This window comes from Dermochelys coriacea, chromosome 22 (genome assembly GCF_009764565.3).
Source record: "Dermochelys coriacea isolate rDerCor1 chromosome 22, rDerCor1.pri.v4, whole genome shotgun sequence".
Lineage (NCBI taxonomy): Eukaryota > Metazoa > Chordata > Testudines > Dermochelyidae > Dermochelys > Dermochelys coriacea.
Window position 1 is genome coordinate 12,838,627 of NC_050089.1, and position 13,706 is coordinate 12,852,332.

Here is a 13,706-nt window from a genome sequence, read left to right on the forward strand (position 1 = left end):
TATAGGATGGCTACAGGCAGTGCAAAGAAGTGACTGAGATGTGTGCTATTTGTCACTGCACTTTGAAGGTTCATAAGACATCTAACAGCAGAGCCTCAAAGGCACGATTCAACCTCTAGATAAGAAAGCAAACTGCTGAATTTAGATGAATTTCATAAGTTGCCATCAAACATCTAGAATACACAAAGGAGTGAAATTTCAAGATGACTGGTAATATATAGATGTGCAATATAACAGATGCTATATGCCAGAACTGCATATAATATAGCAGCATGTTTAATCTTGCATACTTGAATAGGCAAACTGTGTTTATAACCATGTTAATCAATCACACTCTAGTTCTCTTACAGAACAAAGACAAAATACTTGCCTAAAGAACTTAAAAGGTTTCCTGTCCTACTTTAGCAAAGTTTCAAAAACTGTACTACAACCTCATATTCCAGTATCCTATTTAATCACATCAAAAGGCACAAACACACTAAAGGTACAAGGTTTTGTTATTTTCTTTCATGTTTGCCAGAGTGGGGCAGATATTCTAACAAAACTGTAGGTGGTGTGGCCCTAAAGAGTCTGACCTACATACTGAAAACTCTTTGGGACATGAACTGTGCCTACTTCTGTATCTGTACAGCACCTAGCATGACAGGGGCCTGATCAGGGACTGCAGCTGCAATTAATATATAAATATTAATCTACAAAGTGGCCAAATATTTAAAGATACATCAGTTTACAAAAGGACTGTTTTATCCTCATGAAATAGAACAGAAGCGGGTTTCAATGGGGAACAAAATTGTTCCAATCAGTGATACTCTCTGTCAGGACAGGTTTCAGAGTAGCAGCCGTGTTAGTCTCTAAGGTGCCACAAGTATTCCTTTTTCTTTTTTGCGAATACAGACTAACAAATTTATTTGAGCATAAGCTTTCTTGAGCTACAGCTCACTTCATCGACAAAAGCTTATGCTCAAATAAATTTGTTAGTCTCTAAGGTGCCACAAGTACTCCTTTTCTTTTCTATCAGGACGACGTCATTTTTGGTTTGGGGTTTGGTTTTTTAGAAGGGGTAAAGAGGCCTAGCACAGCCCAAACACTATTTTAGCTCCTAAACAAGGTGCACCAGGCCACACAACTCAGACAAGCCTCAGCCTGCACTCAAGTGTGAAAATGACCTGCCAAAGGTGGAAAAGGAATGTATGAGTATACTTTCCCCGAAAGTGTGAACTAAACTTTGAACACCACACCCAAACCAACTATTTATCTGTCTAGTGATTTTTAATTGTTATTTAAAAGGCTGCTTTCACATACGGCAGTGGGCTGCAGAAGTAAAGTCCAAATAAGCTATAAGGGTGAAGATGGCAAACCAACATAAGATTTCACTGACAACTAAGGGTGTGTCTTCACTACCAACGTTCTAGCGCTGCCGCGGCTGTAAAAAAACCACTCCCATGAGAGGAGTAGCTCCCAGCACTGGTGCACTGTCTAGACTGCTACTTTACAGCACTGCCATTTGCTTCGTGCAGGGTGGTGTTTTTTCATGCCCCCTGAGCAAGAAAGTTTACACTGCCGCTTTACAGCGCAGAAACTTTCTCGCTCAAGAGGTGTGAAAAAACACACCCCTGCATGACACAAGAGTCAGCACTGTAAAGTGGCAGTGTAGACAAGGCCTAACATTGACATACTAGATGCATGCAGAATGCCATGAAAGGGATCCATCTAAAAACCTGGAAAGAGATTATCCAGTGTCCAATTTTTGTTTAAAGCGATATGCTTATTTATTCTTGCAACTGTCAAACTTTGAGATTTACTGAAAACAGAACTTCCTAAGTACTGAAGTGTACTATTATATACTTGTTGCCTGTGCAGTAATGAGTCAAACAATTAGCTCTACAACTACAGCATTTCTTTCAAATTTTAACAGATAGGAATGCAATTAGTTAAAATTTGAGAATCCTAGTTGATGTACCATGTTGAAGCAGCCCTGGTCACAAGTTAAGAAACCCAATGCAAGCCTCACTACGGAACCCCAAATCAACAACCAAGGCATAAATAATGAGTAAAAAGAGATAACTGAATATGAACATCCCACTGGATATACGAAGGAGTGCTGCCCAACACTGGAGCTTTGGCCTCATTATGGGTCACCGAAGGCAACTGTGGGAAGAACATGGGACAAAATTAATATGAAACAAAAATAAAACTTCTTCAGATGGAAGTTGGGCACATGTCAAAATGTGCAGAGAGAATAGAATGGACAACTATTAGCTTGTGTAGGAAATTCATTAGCCACACCTGAAGAACAACAATGCCTGAATGCTTTTGCAGGATACCAACTAATTTTACGGATTAATGAATTTAGGTCACTGTACAGATACAAATACAGCATGTGTCTGATCTACAAGATCCCTTATCATATGTGCACCCATCAACTATTTTCTTACATAGCTATTTGAGTTTATGTGTATTTGAAATAGTCAGATAATTGACAACAGAAAAGAAGTTTCACAAAAATTTCCGTAAGTTCTTCCCACCTCCTTGCTATTTCCTCAACCAATTCTTGGTTAATAGTTGGCCATTTGTGTTAAGAAGCAGATATTCTATTTTAGGCCCAATCCTATAACAGAATGTGTGTACACAAACTGTTGAAGTTAATGGGGCTCCACACAGATGCAGGGTGCACCCATGTAGATCAGACTGCAAGATCAGGGTTTAAGTCTGATTTTAATATTTTAACTATTATTAAGCACACAGTTGGAGCTTTCAGCCACTATTTACTAACAAAGGCATTTCATAATGAGGTTGTAGAATTGGCAGCCAACGTAAGTTCAGGCAAAATAAATTCCTCTAAATATTTTTGCAGCAACTGCAGCACCCTTCGCTTTTTTTCACTGATCACAATTTAACGATAAGGAAACTGTGTGAGGCCAAGACCTGACTAGGCAGATCAGTAATGGTATTGGTACCCAAAGACGCCCAGAGAATAGTGCTTTTATACAGCAAAATGACATACCAAGGTAAGCTCCATCTTTCCAATTCCAACTTTTTTTTAAGCCTTTTTTATTTGCCTGACTAGTCTATGTAGTTGAGCATGAATGTTCATGGCATATACGTGGGAATGGAGATTCACACTAGAACAAGTCACATCCAGGCATCAACAACACATCTGTATATGCATGCAGAAATATGCATATCTAATGTCTTTCCAACATTTTGGTTATCACTTGTATTCTCTCATCTGTTCGCCCTCAGTATCTACAATGAAAGAAACCTAAGCACCTTTCAAGAACCTTTATTACCTTCCTTTCTCCCATCTCTCCATGTATAGGAGAGCACATCACATACACAAGAAATGAAGGTCACAATCAAACCATGCTTTTTGTATAGCCTGCCAAGAGAATTTTAAAGGGAATTTTTTGGCATAAATGTTTCTTACTGGTCTTTTTAAAAATGGTATTTCTATTTTTCTTTTCAGAATGAACAGAGCTACAACATTTGCTGCAGGAGATCCAGGGCTTAACATGCACAAATGCTGTCTGTTAAAAGAGGAAGAAAAATGACATGCATGGGTCGGCAGGGTTACTGTATGAGCTATGCCCATCAGCCCTACCCATCCTGTCCCATAGGATAAGATGGATGGTGTGGCACTCCCCAAACTACTGCCAACTGCTTTCTAACTGCATTCATTGTGCACTAATCTACTTTTTCAACTAAGCCTAGCATTATGAAGTATGCCACTCATTTTATACTATTATTATATATCTCAATCCTATACAAATTTAGTCTCATCACTTATCCATGGAAATTAACAACAGAAAAGTAAAATGTCACAACTAAGGTTACAGAAAACCATATATAATAAATATGGTAATAAAGAAAATATATTCCCATTAAGCCTACCTCCTGGATTACTGTGCCCATTTGTGGCATGAAGAATAGTGCCAGAATCACTCATCTAGGTATAAACTAGGTTAGCACAATTCTCTACAATTAAAATTAAGCACTGACTGGGGCTATTTAGAACAGTGGCTCCTCTACTAATACACCCATCAATACTAGGACTTAATTTACCACAGTCCGTCAGACCATCAAGCCAACTAGTCCAGCGTGCCATCTCTGGCAGTACCCACTCCCTGATGCTTGGGGGCAAAAGAAATTAACGAACCTGGATATGTAGTGCTGGAAGTTGTGGGAGTGATTCCTTTCTGATTCCTACAGCAATCATTTTATGCCATGAAGCATGAGATTTTGTTTCCCTTATTTTAGCATAACTCCACATGTTTATTGCAGAGGAAATTATACAGGGTCTCATGACTGGTACTCAAAACTCACTGCTTTAATAAAAAGCATCTATGCTGAGTCCCAGTGCATGGTCACTACTTGTCCAATAGAGCTCTCCAAAATGCCAAGGAACCCCAGACCTCTGTCTTGCCATCATGAGAGCAGACCATGCTGAGCAGCGGGCTGGAACTCACAAGCAAGTGGGTCAACCTTAGCAAAATGCTTCCTCTGGCTACATGGGTAGGGTTTACCACAAATAGATCAGAGGCAAGAACATGTCTGCAACGGTGCCATGGTGCTGACCACCACGCCAGCCTCCCCGCCGCCCCCGCCACTACTCAACAAGCGCTCCATCTTCCCCAGCGCCCTATCCAGCACCCCCTAGAAGTCCAGCCTTCCCTCTGACACATTGCTCCCCTCCGGAACACCACTGCTATCAGCCCCAGCCTCTCCCCACAGCACCTACCTTTCCAAAATCTAATTTCCTCTCTCCCATCGCGAGCCCCCCCCCCGCCCCATCGCGAGCCCCCTCCCCAGCCCAATCCCGCCCCCCCCCCGCCGCAGTTCCTACTCCCTCCCCAGCCCAATCCCGCCCCCCCCCCCGCAGTTCCTACTCCCTCCCCAGCCCAATCCCGCCCCCCCCCGCCGCAGTTCCTACTCCCTCCCCCGCCCAATCCCGCCCCCCCCCCCGCCGCAGTTCCTACTCCCTCCCCAGCCCAATCCCGCCCCCCCCGCCGCAGTTCCTACTCCCTCCCCAGCCCAATCCCGCCCCCCCCCGCCGCAGTTCCTACTCCCTCCCCAGCCCAATCCCGCCCCTCCCCATCCCTCTAGCCCTCCCCCGGCTCCTGCCCGCCTCTGTGTCCCCCCCCCCCGCCAGCCCAAATCCTGCCCTCCCTTCCCCCAACCTTGTCCATGAGTTTCCAGCACTTCTCCACCATCTTCTTGTCCACGGCGCCGGGCTGGTGCGGGCCCAGGTGGTGGTGATGCGGCTGGAACGCGTCCTTCATCAGCCCGATCAGCCCGCCCGGGCCCTTCTTCAGAGGGGCCGCCATGGGTGGGGGGCTGCGGGGAGCGGTGGGGGTCAGGGTGCCCCGCCCGCTGGCTCCGAGGGCGCCTGGCCGAGCCCCCCGGGCGGCTCCCTCCCCGGCCGGGCGGAGAGAACGGGAGTGAGGCGGCGGCGGTTCCGGACTAGGAGCTGGGGCTAGGGCGGGGGCGCGCCTCGGTGCGGGGAGGGGTTGGCGGCGGGAGGAGGGCGCGCGCGCGACCACGGCCCCAAGAGGTGCGCAGCGCCGCGTGCTGATTGGCCGCTGTGGGAAGGGGCCCGGCTCGCGCCCCCGGGAAGGAAGCTCGCGCGCCAATTGGAGGCTGGGACGCCGCCCCGGCGCGCGCCCTCGCTAAGGAGGCGCCCGCGCCGATTGGTTGCCCCCGACGGGCCGGCGCGCGCGCTTCGAGGGACGGGCTCCCTCCGCTACCGCCCGGGGGCGGGAGGGAACGTCCCTCTCGCGAGCCGCCCAGCAGCCCTGACTCCGCCCCCCTTTCCCCCTGCTTTGTACTGCGCGTGCTCCCTCCCTGGGCGATAGAGGCAAAAAGGAGGCCACGATTAGTGGGGGCACGAGCCCGGAGGCGGGGGAGGGGAGGGGAGGATGGGCTGGAGCTGGAGCTGGAGCTGGAGCTGGAGCTGGAGCGGGCAGGGCAGGGCAGCCTGGCCTGGCCTGGCCTGGCCTGGCCTGGCGAACAGGGACAGACTCCCCCCTCGCGCCAAGCACCACAGCAATGCTCAGATTACAGCCCGTCCTGAAGGACCAGTCACTTACCCCAGCTCAATTGCACTTTAGCTCTCCCACCCAAGACAATGTGTGTACGCCGGGATGCGGAAAGCCACTGAACCAAACTGTAAACCTTGCCCATCATGGAAACCACTTCAAGCCAGGGGGTGAAGCAACACCCCTAATTCCAGCACCTATGCCTGTAGCCAGTCCCATCATAAAGGTTTATGAAGAAGGAAAAGGAAAACGAGAGATATTTACAAGGTTGAAGCAGGTTAAACGTACACACACAAATGAGTTACAATGTTAAGTTTCAAAATGTAATGGAAGCTTCTATAGTAAGCAAGCTCTACATTAGGGCTAACCCAGCCTAAGCACCAGGAGTCTCTTGCTGATAGCTAAAAAATCTTGCCACCCAGAGTCCAAGCAGCATAGAGATAGTTCCTTCTTTTGGGGGGTTTTATCCTCCCATCCATTGCGCTCTGAGCTGTAAGCTCAGCTGAGGAGAGGAATCCACGTGCATGACTCTTCACCAAGGGGAGGGCAAAACGACAAAGGTCTTTTATCCTCTGTATTGTCCCCCAATAGTTCATTTGCTGTTGATGGACCTTTCCTGTTGGGCAGGATGTAACATTTTCTGTTGGAGATCAGTACTTCACACTAGTTAATGTGTCTTTCCTGTCTGGTGATTTACACAGTCACAGAGACTCCCCATACAACCACTCAGATATTGCCTTACAATATGGGATAGAGATATTGTAGTTAAGATTACGCCAAGCAGCGTAATTCTAATAGCTGTTTTAACAATATTCACATGCAGTTGAGCCAGTATGATTCCAACCAGATATTTGTCAGTGTTCAGTTGAAGACCTGGGGATCTTGGCATCTGATCTGCCAACATCACAAATGCATTTTTTAAAGGCAGGTTGAGATGTCGCAGTTGTAAAACTAATGTGAAAGTTTAAGATTAAAGTTTAATTAACTATATCATCAGTTCTGTTTTTTTTAAATAAATAAGTACTCCTAATGGCTGGATCTCTTATTTGACTTTTACAAAACAAGAGCCCTATTTAAGTACACAAGAATAGTATTTTCAAGAGTGCTTGAGTGACTTGGGAGCATAAGCCCTGTTGATTTTAAACTACAAACCCTGATGAAGGAGCATAACCTGGTCAGTGCATTTCAGCTTAGTTTTTCTGGGTAAGTTTAATACATTAGAAGGTGATATTGGTTGCAAATACAGCCCAGGCTATTTGCTTATATGGGAGTCTCACAGATGTTAGAGGGCCCAGACTTGTCTTTTTCAGCACTTATGAGTATTTTAATTGTGAAACTTCTTAGTAGGAAGATAAATTTATGTAAAACCTGAATTTATATTAATAATTAGAAAAATGAAAGGAATAAGCATGAGACATCCATGTTAGCAATTTGACTACAAAGTGAGTGGAAAGTAGAGAAGTAGCAACCTGTGAATAAAAACATTGATTTAAATTTGAAAATAATAATCCTGATTTTTATCCACCCAGTCTGTGTGTGGGATGCACCCCGTACCCTGGCAAGGGACAAATGGCTGACACACGCCATGTAATGAACCTTTCACTCCGTCACAGCATCTCATGAGCCCCATATAACCAGCCACGCTATAATGCAGTGACCTCAGGGGTGGAGGGCAGCAGTCATCACATAGAACCCTACAGGCCAGGAGGAGGAGGGGAAATACTGGCCAAGAACTCCACAGCAAATGCCTATCCTACCAAAAAGTGCTGCATGGGATCATTAATATCCATGCAGAGCAGACAGGAGGCTTGCACTATTACAACCTGGTTCCCAATGCATCTGCTTCTGAAGTGGCTCAAACATCCGAACCTGCACATTCCAGGGAATCAGGGTTTAAACCCTGATGCTTATGGATGAAGATAGCCCCTCCCACTTATACTTGTGTTATGAAGGCAACAACCCAGAAAGGATTTGCTTGTTTTATTGTTGACCCCACCTCTCCCCCCATCTTCCTTTGTAGCAAGCAGAATTATTGTACAGACATCACACCACAGCAGCATTTCCCTTTTTCAAAAACCAGGTTCCCTTTTCTTCAAATGGAGAATTTTCAGCGTAAATACATAAAGAAAAGTCAGGAAATGGAGCAAGCAGATTGCAGTCTCTCACCGGGTGTGGGAAATGCAAGGCTTGCAGGTTCACTCTGCCTTGGGAAACTGTTGACTAGATAAGCTATGTCCTATTAAACTGAACCTGCGCCTTGAGGCCCCCAGGCGTTGCTGTTGTGTTTATTTCTGTCCATTCCTCTGTAAAGAATAAAGATCATGGTACCAACATACTCAGCCATTCTTGATAAAGTCATACAATTCCCTGTTCTCATGAGGTTTCTCTCCTGCCCCTCCTCCCCCCACATGTATTTCTATTTGTATAAAAATAGAAACTGGCCTTCAGCGTGTTGACACTACTGACCCTGCATCTTCTACAAACAGAAGCCTTTATGACCACACTTGGGTTTACCTTGTGACAAGCCGTAAAACACACATGTCCCAAGAGACCCTGGCTCCTCTCCTGACATATGCTGAACTTTGCTCCCACACAGAGTTCCCATTAGTGAGAGTGGGACTGCTCATGCTAGCAAAGTTAGTAGGTCTGCAGGATCGGGATTGTCATGCGTAATCCATAGTCCAATGCAGTCAAACAGCTTTGGATCAGGCCCCTCTAGATTCACCCATCTTTGTGTAAATGCGTGAAGTCTGTCCTTCTCCAGGTCAAGTTGTGACTACTTTAGTCCTACGTGTGAGCACTTATTAGGACAAGTGGTCCCAGTGAAGCTAATGAGATCACTCTTATCACCAGGGGTTGGAGAGTTCATAGCATGGTTCTCACTGATATCACAAAATGTGTATCTTTACACTTAAACAGTAAGTGTAAAATTTTAAACAAGAAATAAATAAATCCTGTGCGGGGTGCATAACTGAATTCCACAGAGAACAGAGTCAGTGATTGCCTTTGCCACACCCCTCCATCCCATCAGGGAAACCGCCCACAGGCCCAAGTCTCATCTCACAGTAGTTTTCTACCAGGGGGAAAAAAAAACCATAGAGTTTACTTCCACAGGGTTACCACTCCGTGATTTGCAGCTGCATCACTGAGAATGAGAATCAAGCTAATTGCTTCCCAAACCTGTGTCCAAAGAATAAATCCTTCTGCAGCAAAAAAGCCAGCCATGGAGACGTGGCTCCTGAGTGATGCCAGCAGTAATAAACATGGCCAGTTAATAAAGTGTTCTAAAACCAACATACTGGAGTCTGTTACTGGTTTCTTTTAGGATGCTCTATTTCACAATGGCACCAAAAGCAAAACGTCCTCTGGAATTAATACATCTTCTTTCTTCATTCTCCCACCCCCTTCTGCAACAGGTCAGAGCAGGTTTGAATATGTGCAAAACACAATTGAAAACACTCAAGGAAGATTACAGAGGGAGTTATGAGGGAGAAGAGCAAAGCTAGTAGAATTGTGACTTTTTAGCAGTATTGCAAGCAAGCAAAAATCATGAAATTGGCTAAAAGAAATCATGTGCTTGTTTTAAAAGTTGGGTTTTTTTTCTCTCCTTTGCCTTCTGGTTTTTGAACATTAAGAGAATGTTAGGAAGTTTTTCTCCACAGCCACAAGGGCTAAAAGTTTAGTTATTGTTTTTAAATAATAACAGAGATTCTCACAAAATAACATGACTCCACGAGCTGAGGCTTTAAGGGGGAAAGCCTACCAACTACTGCAAGCCCGGCAATGCAGTTTTTAAACAACTTAGTTTGAATAAAGAATTTATTTACATCCTAGTGCTTGCTTACATTAAATTGTGTCCTTTCTGGGGATGTGGATCTCTTCCTTCTTTGTAAAGTCCACTTTTGGAGTGTTTGGAAAAAATGACTCAGAGCAGCACCTTCCTGTCTCAACTTGGAAATTCAACTATTCCATGGCAACGGTGGAAATTGCTTGCAAGTTAGCAGGGGCAGCAACTTTCCTGCAGGAGAGAAAGGACGTGTACTGCTGCATAGTTTGTGCAAGGGACATGTTCAAGACACACCATCTCAGAGCACCCCTTCATGCCATAGTGTGAAATTGGAGTTAGTATATCCCAGCTTCCCCACTATGCTCTTCAGCCTACTCCCATTGTAGGAGACTTGGCTCCAAAGGAACCCCTCTAGAGAGACTAACCCCTTCCAGGGTAACAGAGTTCTTAGGCAAAAGGCAACAAAAAGCACAAAACTCTTTAGCCCAGCCCCCTGCCCTCTTCCTTACCCGCAGGGCTCAGCTGCAAAAGCCTTTCTTAGGAGTACCTGGGCTCTACCCCCAACCCTCCTACAAAGAGTTGCAGCAGGCTACAGTCCTCAGATAGCTCCTAGAGACTTTCTAACCCCATAGGCACAGTCTATCTACTCTCCTCCCCAGTCAGCCTCAGCTGCTAGGCTTTCCCCTTCAGGCCAACACCCTCCACACATATAGCAGGGCAGTGCTACCTGAACAGGGTTGAGTGGCTGCAGCCCTCCTGGTTCTTAAAGGAGCAGGCCACCCTGTTACAGGACAGGTTACAACTTCCCTACCATTTGGTTATATCACAACACTGTGTTGTGTGCCCACATTGTGTCGCCATTGCCTTATACCACAGTAACGTTTCACATGCATGATCTGCATTGCCTTATATCGCCACAGGTGTTGCATACACATTGCATGGTGGTGCACTGCTTATCCAGCAACAGCATATTGTGCAATTTCTTCCACCAAACCTGGAGCTACAATGGTTTCATTGCTGTAAGTGAAATTCCCCCTGCCCAGAAGATCAGCTCACGGTCTAAGCACCACTTCATTCTTACTAACCTCACGTTGAACCTTCTGCTCTGGGGATGTTCATTCCTTATAAAGATTCCATTTCATTCCTGATCTGACACATTGTACCAACAGGCCAATGAACTGCTTTCAAACATTTCAGTTGCAGGGGGTGAGGGGGGATATGTGAGCTATCCTCCTATAAATCAGTGCACATTAACATGAAACTCACAAACTTTATTCCATTGCCCTTTGGGGGCTGGTAAATATTTCTGGAACAAGCAACTCCCTGCCTGGCTTTAATTACCTGGGAGAGTTTTCCTAAGGATTATACTGACCTCAAATATTTCCACATCAATTGAGTGCCATGTTCTTGAGGCTTTTCCCCTTAGATACTAATGCATTCTGGCTAATATTCAAACCCATGTGACCACCACAGGGTGTCAGGGGCAACCCAATGATGCCACCACTTCCCAGTGACAGAACTTGTGGGGGTTAGGCTCTCTTTGTTGGGCAAAACATAACGACCACTATGGACCTGATTCAAACCCCGTTCAGATCCATGGAAAGACTCCTGTGGACTGGAATGGGTTTTAGATCTAACTCAAAGAGCCCAAACCCTGCAGATATTGAGTGACTGTGTTACTGACACATCTGCCTCTGGCATCACTCAGCTCTCCAATAAGGGTCTTATCATTTAACCAGAATTAAAGTGAGGATAGAGCTCTGTCATTGACCTACTTTGTGATCTTGTCACTGCACTTATCTGTGCCTCAGTTTCCCCATTTGTAAAATAGCGGTCATGATGCTTGTAAAGTGCTGGAGATCTACATCTGAAAAGGACTACATAAGCACTAGGTACAATTATTAAACTGCTGCAGTACTTTACAGTAGCATTCAATACACTGTCAATATATGTAGTCATCCACTGTAAGTATTATTAACTATTGATATAGTGCCATGGATTTATACAGTGCTTTGAGACATGGACTAATACATGTTCCTTGCCCCAGAAAGCTTATGATGAAAGCTAAACAAGCCAAGACTCAGGGTAACAGTCTAGGAAAGGGAGGGTGAGAAGAGGCTACTCGTGACAAGGAGGAAAAGTCAATGGAAGGAGTATGTTTTAATGAGAGTGGGGTTTGGCTGGAGAGAAGGGTGGAGCCTGTTCGAAGGGGTACTCCAGAAGAACAGAGGAGTGGTGAGTGATGGATAGCTTTAGATACAATAGTTGGATTACATTCAATAGTTAGGGTCTAGTTCCTTTCTCAGTTAGACCGCTGTAAATCAGGCGTTACTCCACTGATGTGAATGAAGTTACACTGATACAAAATCAGTGTGAGATCAGAATATATTGGGCCAGATCCTCAACAAGTGAAAAACCATCAGCGCAGCTGGGCCATTCTACAGCAGCTGGGGATCTGGCCCATTGGTTAGACAGAGCCAAGGCCTGGATTCTGATCTCATGCTGGCTTTACCCTGCTGTAACTCCATTCACATCCATGGAGTTACTCTGTTTGACACCGATGTACGAGAGAGGAGAGCTAGGCCCTTAATGCGTAAAACCAAGACAAGCAGATTGGAAGGCGCCTAGAGGGTGGGAGGAAATGAGCTCAGAGATGAAGTGTACCTGCATTCTCTGGGGCAATGACTATGCTGCGGCTCAGGGGGCATTGCCAAAATTAATACATCCAGAGTTAACAAATGTGGGGCTCAGTCCTGAAGCCCTACCTCAGGCAAAACTCCTGTGATTTCAAACCAGAGTAAAGGCTTGGGATTTGACCTATTGAGGGTAATACACTTAGAGCCAGACTCTCAGGCAGCATACATACGCCTAGCTCTTACTCCAGCCAAAGAACTGGCTCAGATTGCATCGAACTTTGTATCTTCTAAGTGCGCCATGGACTTTAATTAATGAACCCTCACACTTCCCCTGGGTGGTAGATGACTTTGATCCTCATTTGACACATGGAGAAACTGTAGAGAGGGGAAGTGACCTGACCAAGGTAGAGAGGGGAAGTGACCTGACCAAAGCCACATTGCACCGAAAGCAAAGCATGTTCACCCCTTTTGGAGCCACACTCCTGGGTGCAATGCTGTGTTTATGTGTAAGACCTAAAGCAAGTGCCACCACCTTTAGCACAAGAATGATCAGTTTGAATAAAAAATCCCTCTAGGCTTTGATATTAGGGCCATTCCTCTTTGTGGCTTTCAAGATCTGTTTCCTTTCTAGTCTAGAGGATTTGGCTGTATTCCATTAATGCTGCTGCACAATATTGCTCTGAGATTTCTGCAGTCACTAAAGGCCCCAAGAACCGTGGGCCAATGCTGCACGTTGAACTGTAGAAAGTGTTTCAGTGATCACTCTGGTTACAGTGTGTATGGTAACACCCATAGTTTCATGTTCTCTATGTATATAAATCTCCCCACTGTATTTTCCACTGAATGCATCCGATGAAGTGAGCTGTAGCTCACGAAACCTTATGCTCAAATAAATTTGTTAGTCTCTAAGGTGCCATTTGTACTCCTTTTCTTTTTGTAGAAAGTGCGTGTGTGAGCGAGACTGAGTGAGCGCGACTGTGCATTCGTGTGACAGTGCATGTCACGGTATGCCGTTGCTGGACTGTTTGTATGAGTGTATACGTGTGTGCAAGACACAGAGTGACACTGTGTTTGCCATGTCTTCTCCCATTTCACCACCCTAGCTGTAAAGGACACATTTCTCTGACTGCTCATAGGCAGCCTGGCTGCAAATCTGCCAGTTCCTGATTGTGCTTGAACCCTCCTGCTGGAGTCCATCTGTGCCAAGCTTCCCTTAGTCACCATAGCAGCAAATGGGCCTGCTGCCTA

General features: G+C 45.6%; 1 protein-coding gene across 1 annotated transcript in view; it reads right to left on the bottom strand.

The window, feature by feature from the left end:
- The window catches only part of CBL (Cbl proto-oncogene), a 52,097-nt gene extending 46,598 nt beyond the window's left edge, over positions 1–5,499 (bottom strand). The window contains exon 1 of the mRNA XM_038380592.2: positions 5,178–5,499. Within this exon, the coding sequence (XP_038236520.1) occupies positions 5,178–5,324 (147 nt within the window). The 5' untranslated portion in view covers positions 5,325–5,499. The remainder of the gene's footprint in view (positions 1–5,177) is intronic.
- Between the last annotated feature and the right edge of the window lie 8,207 nt (positions 5,500–13,706).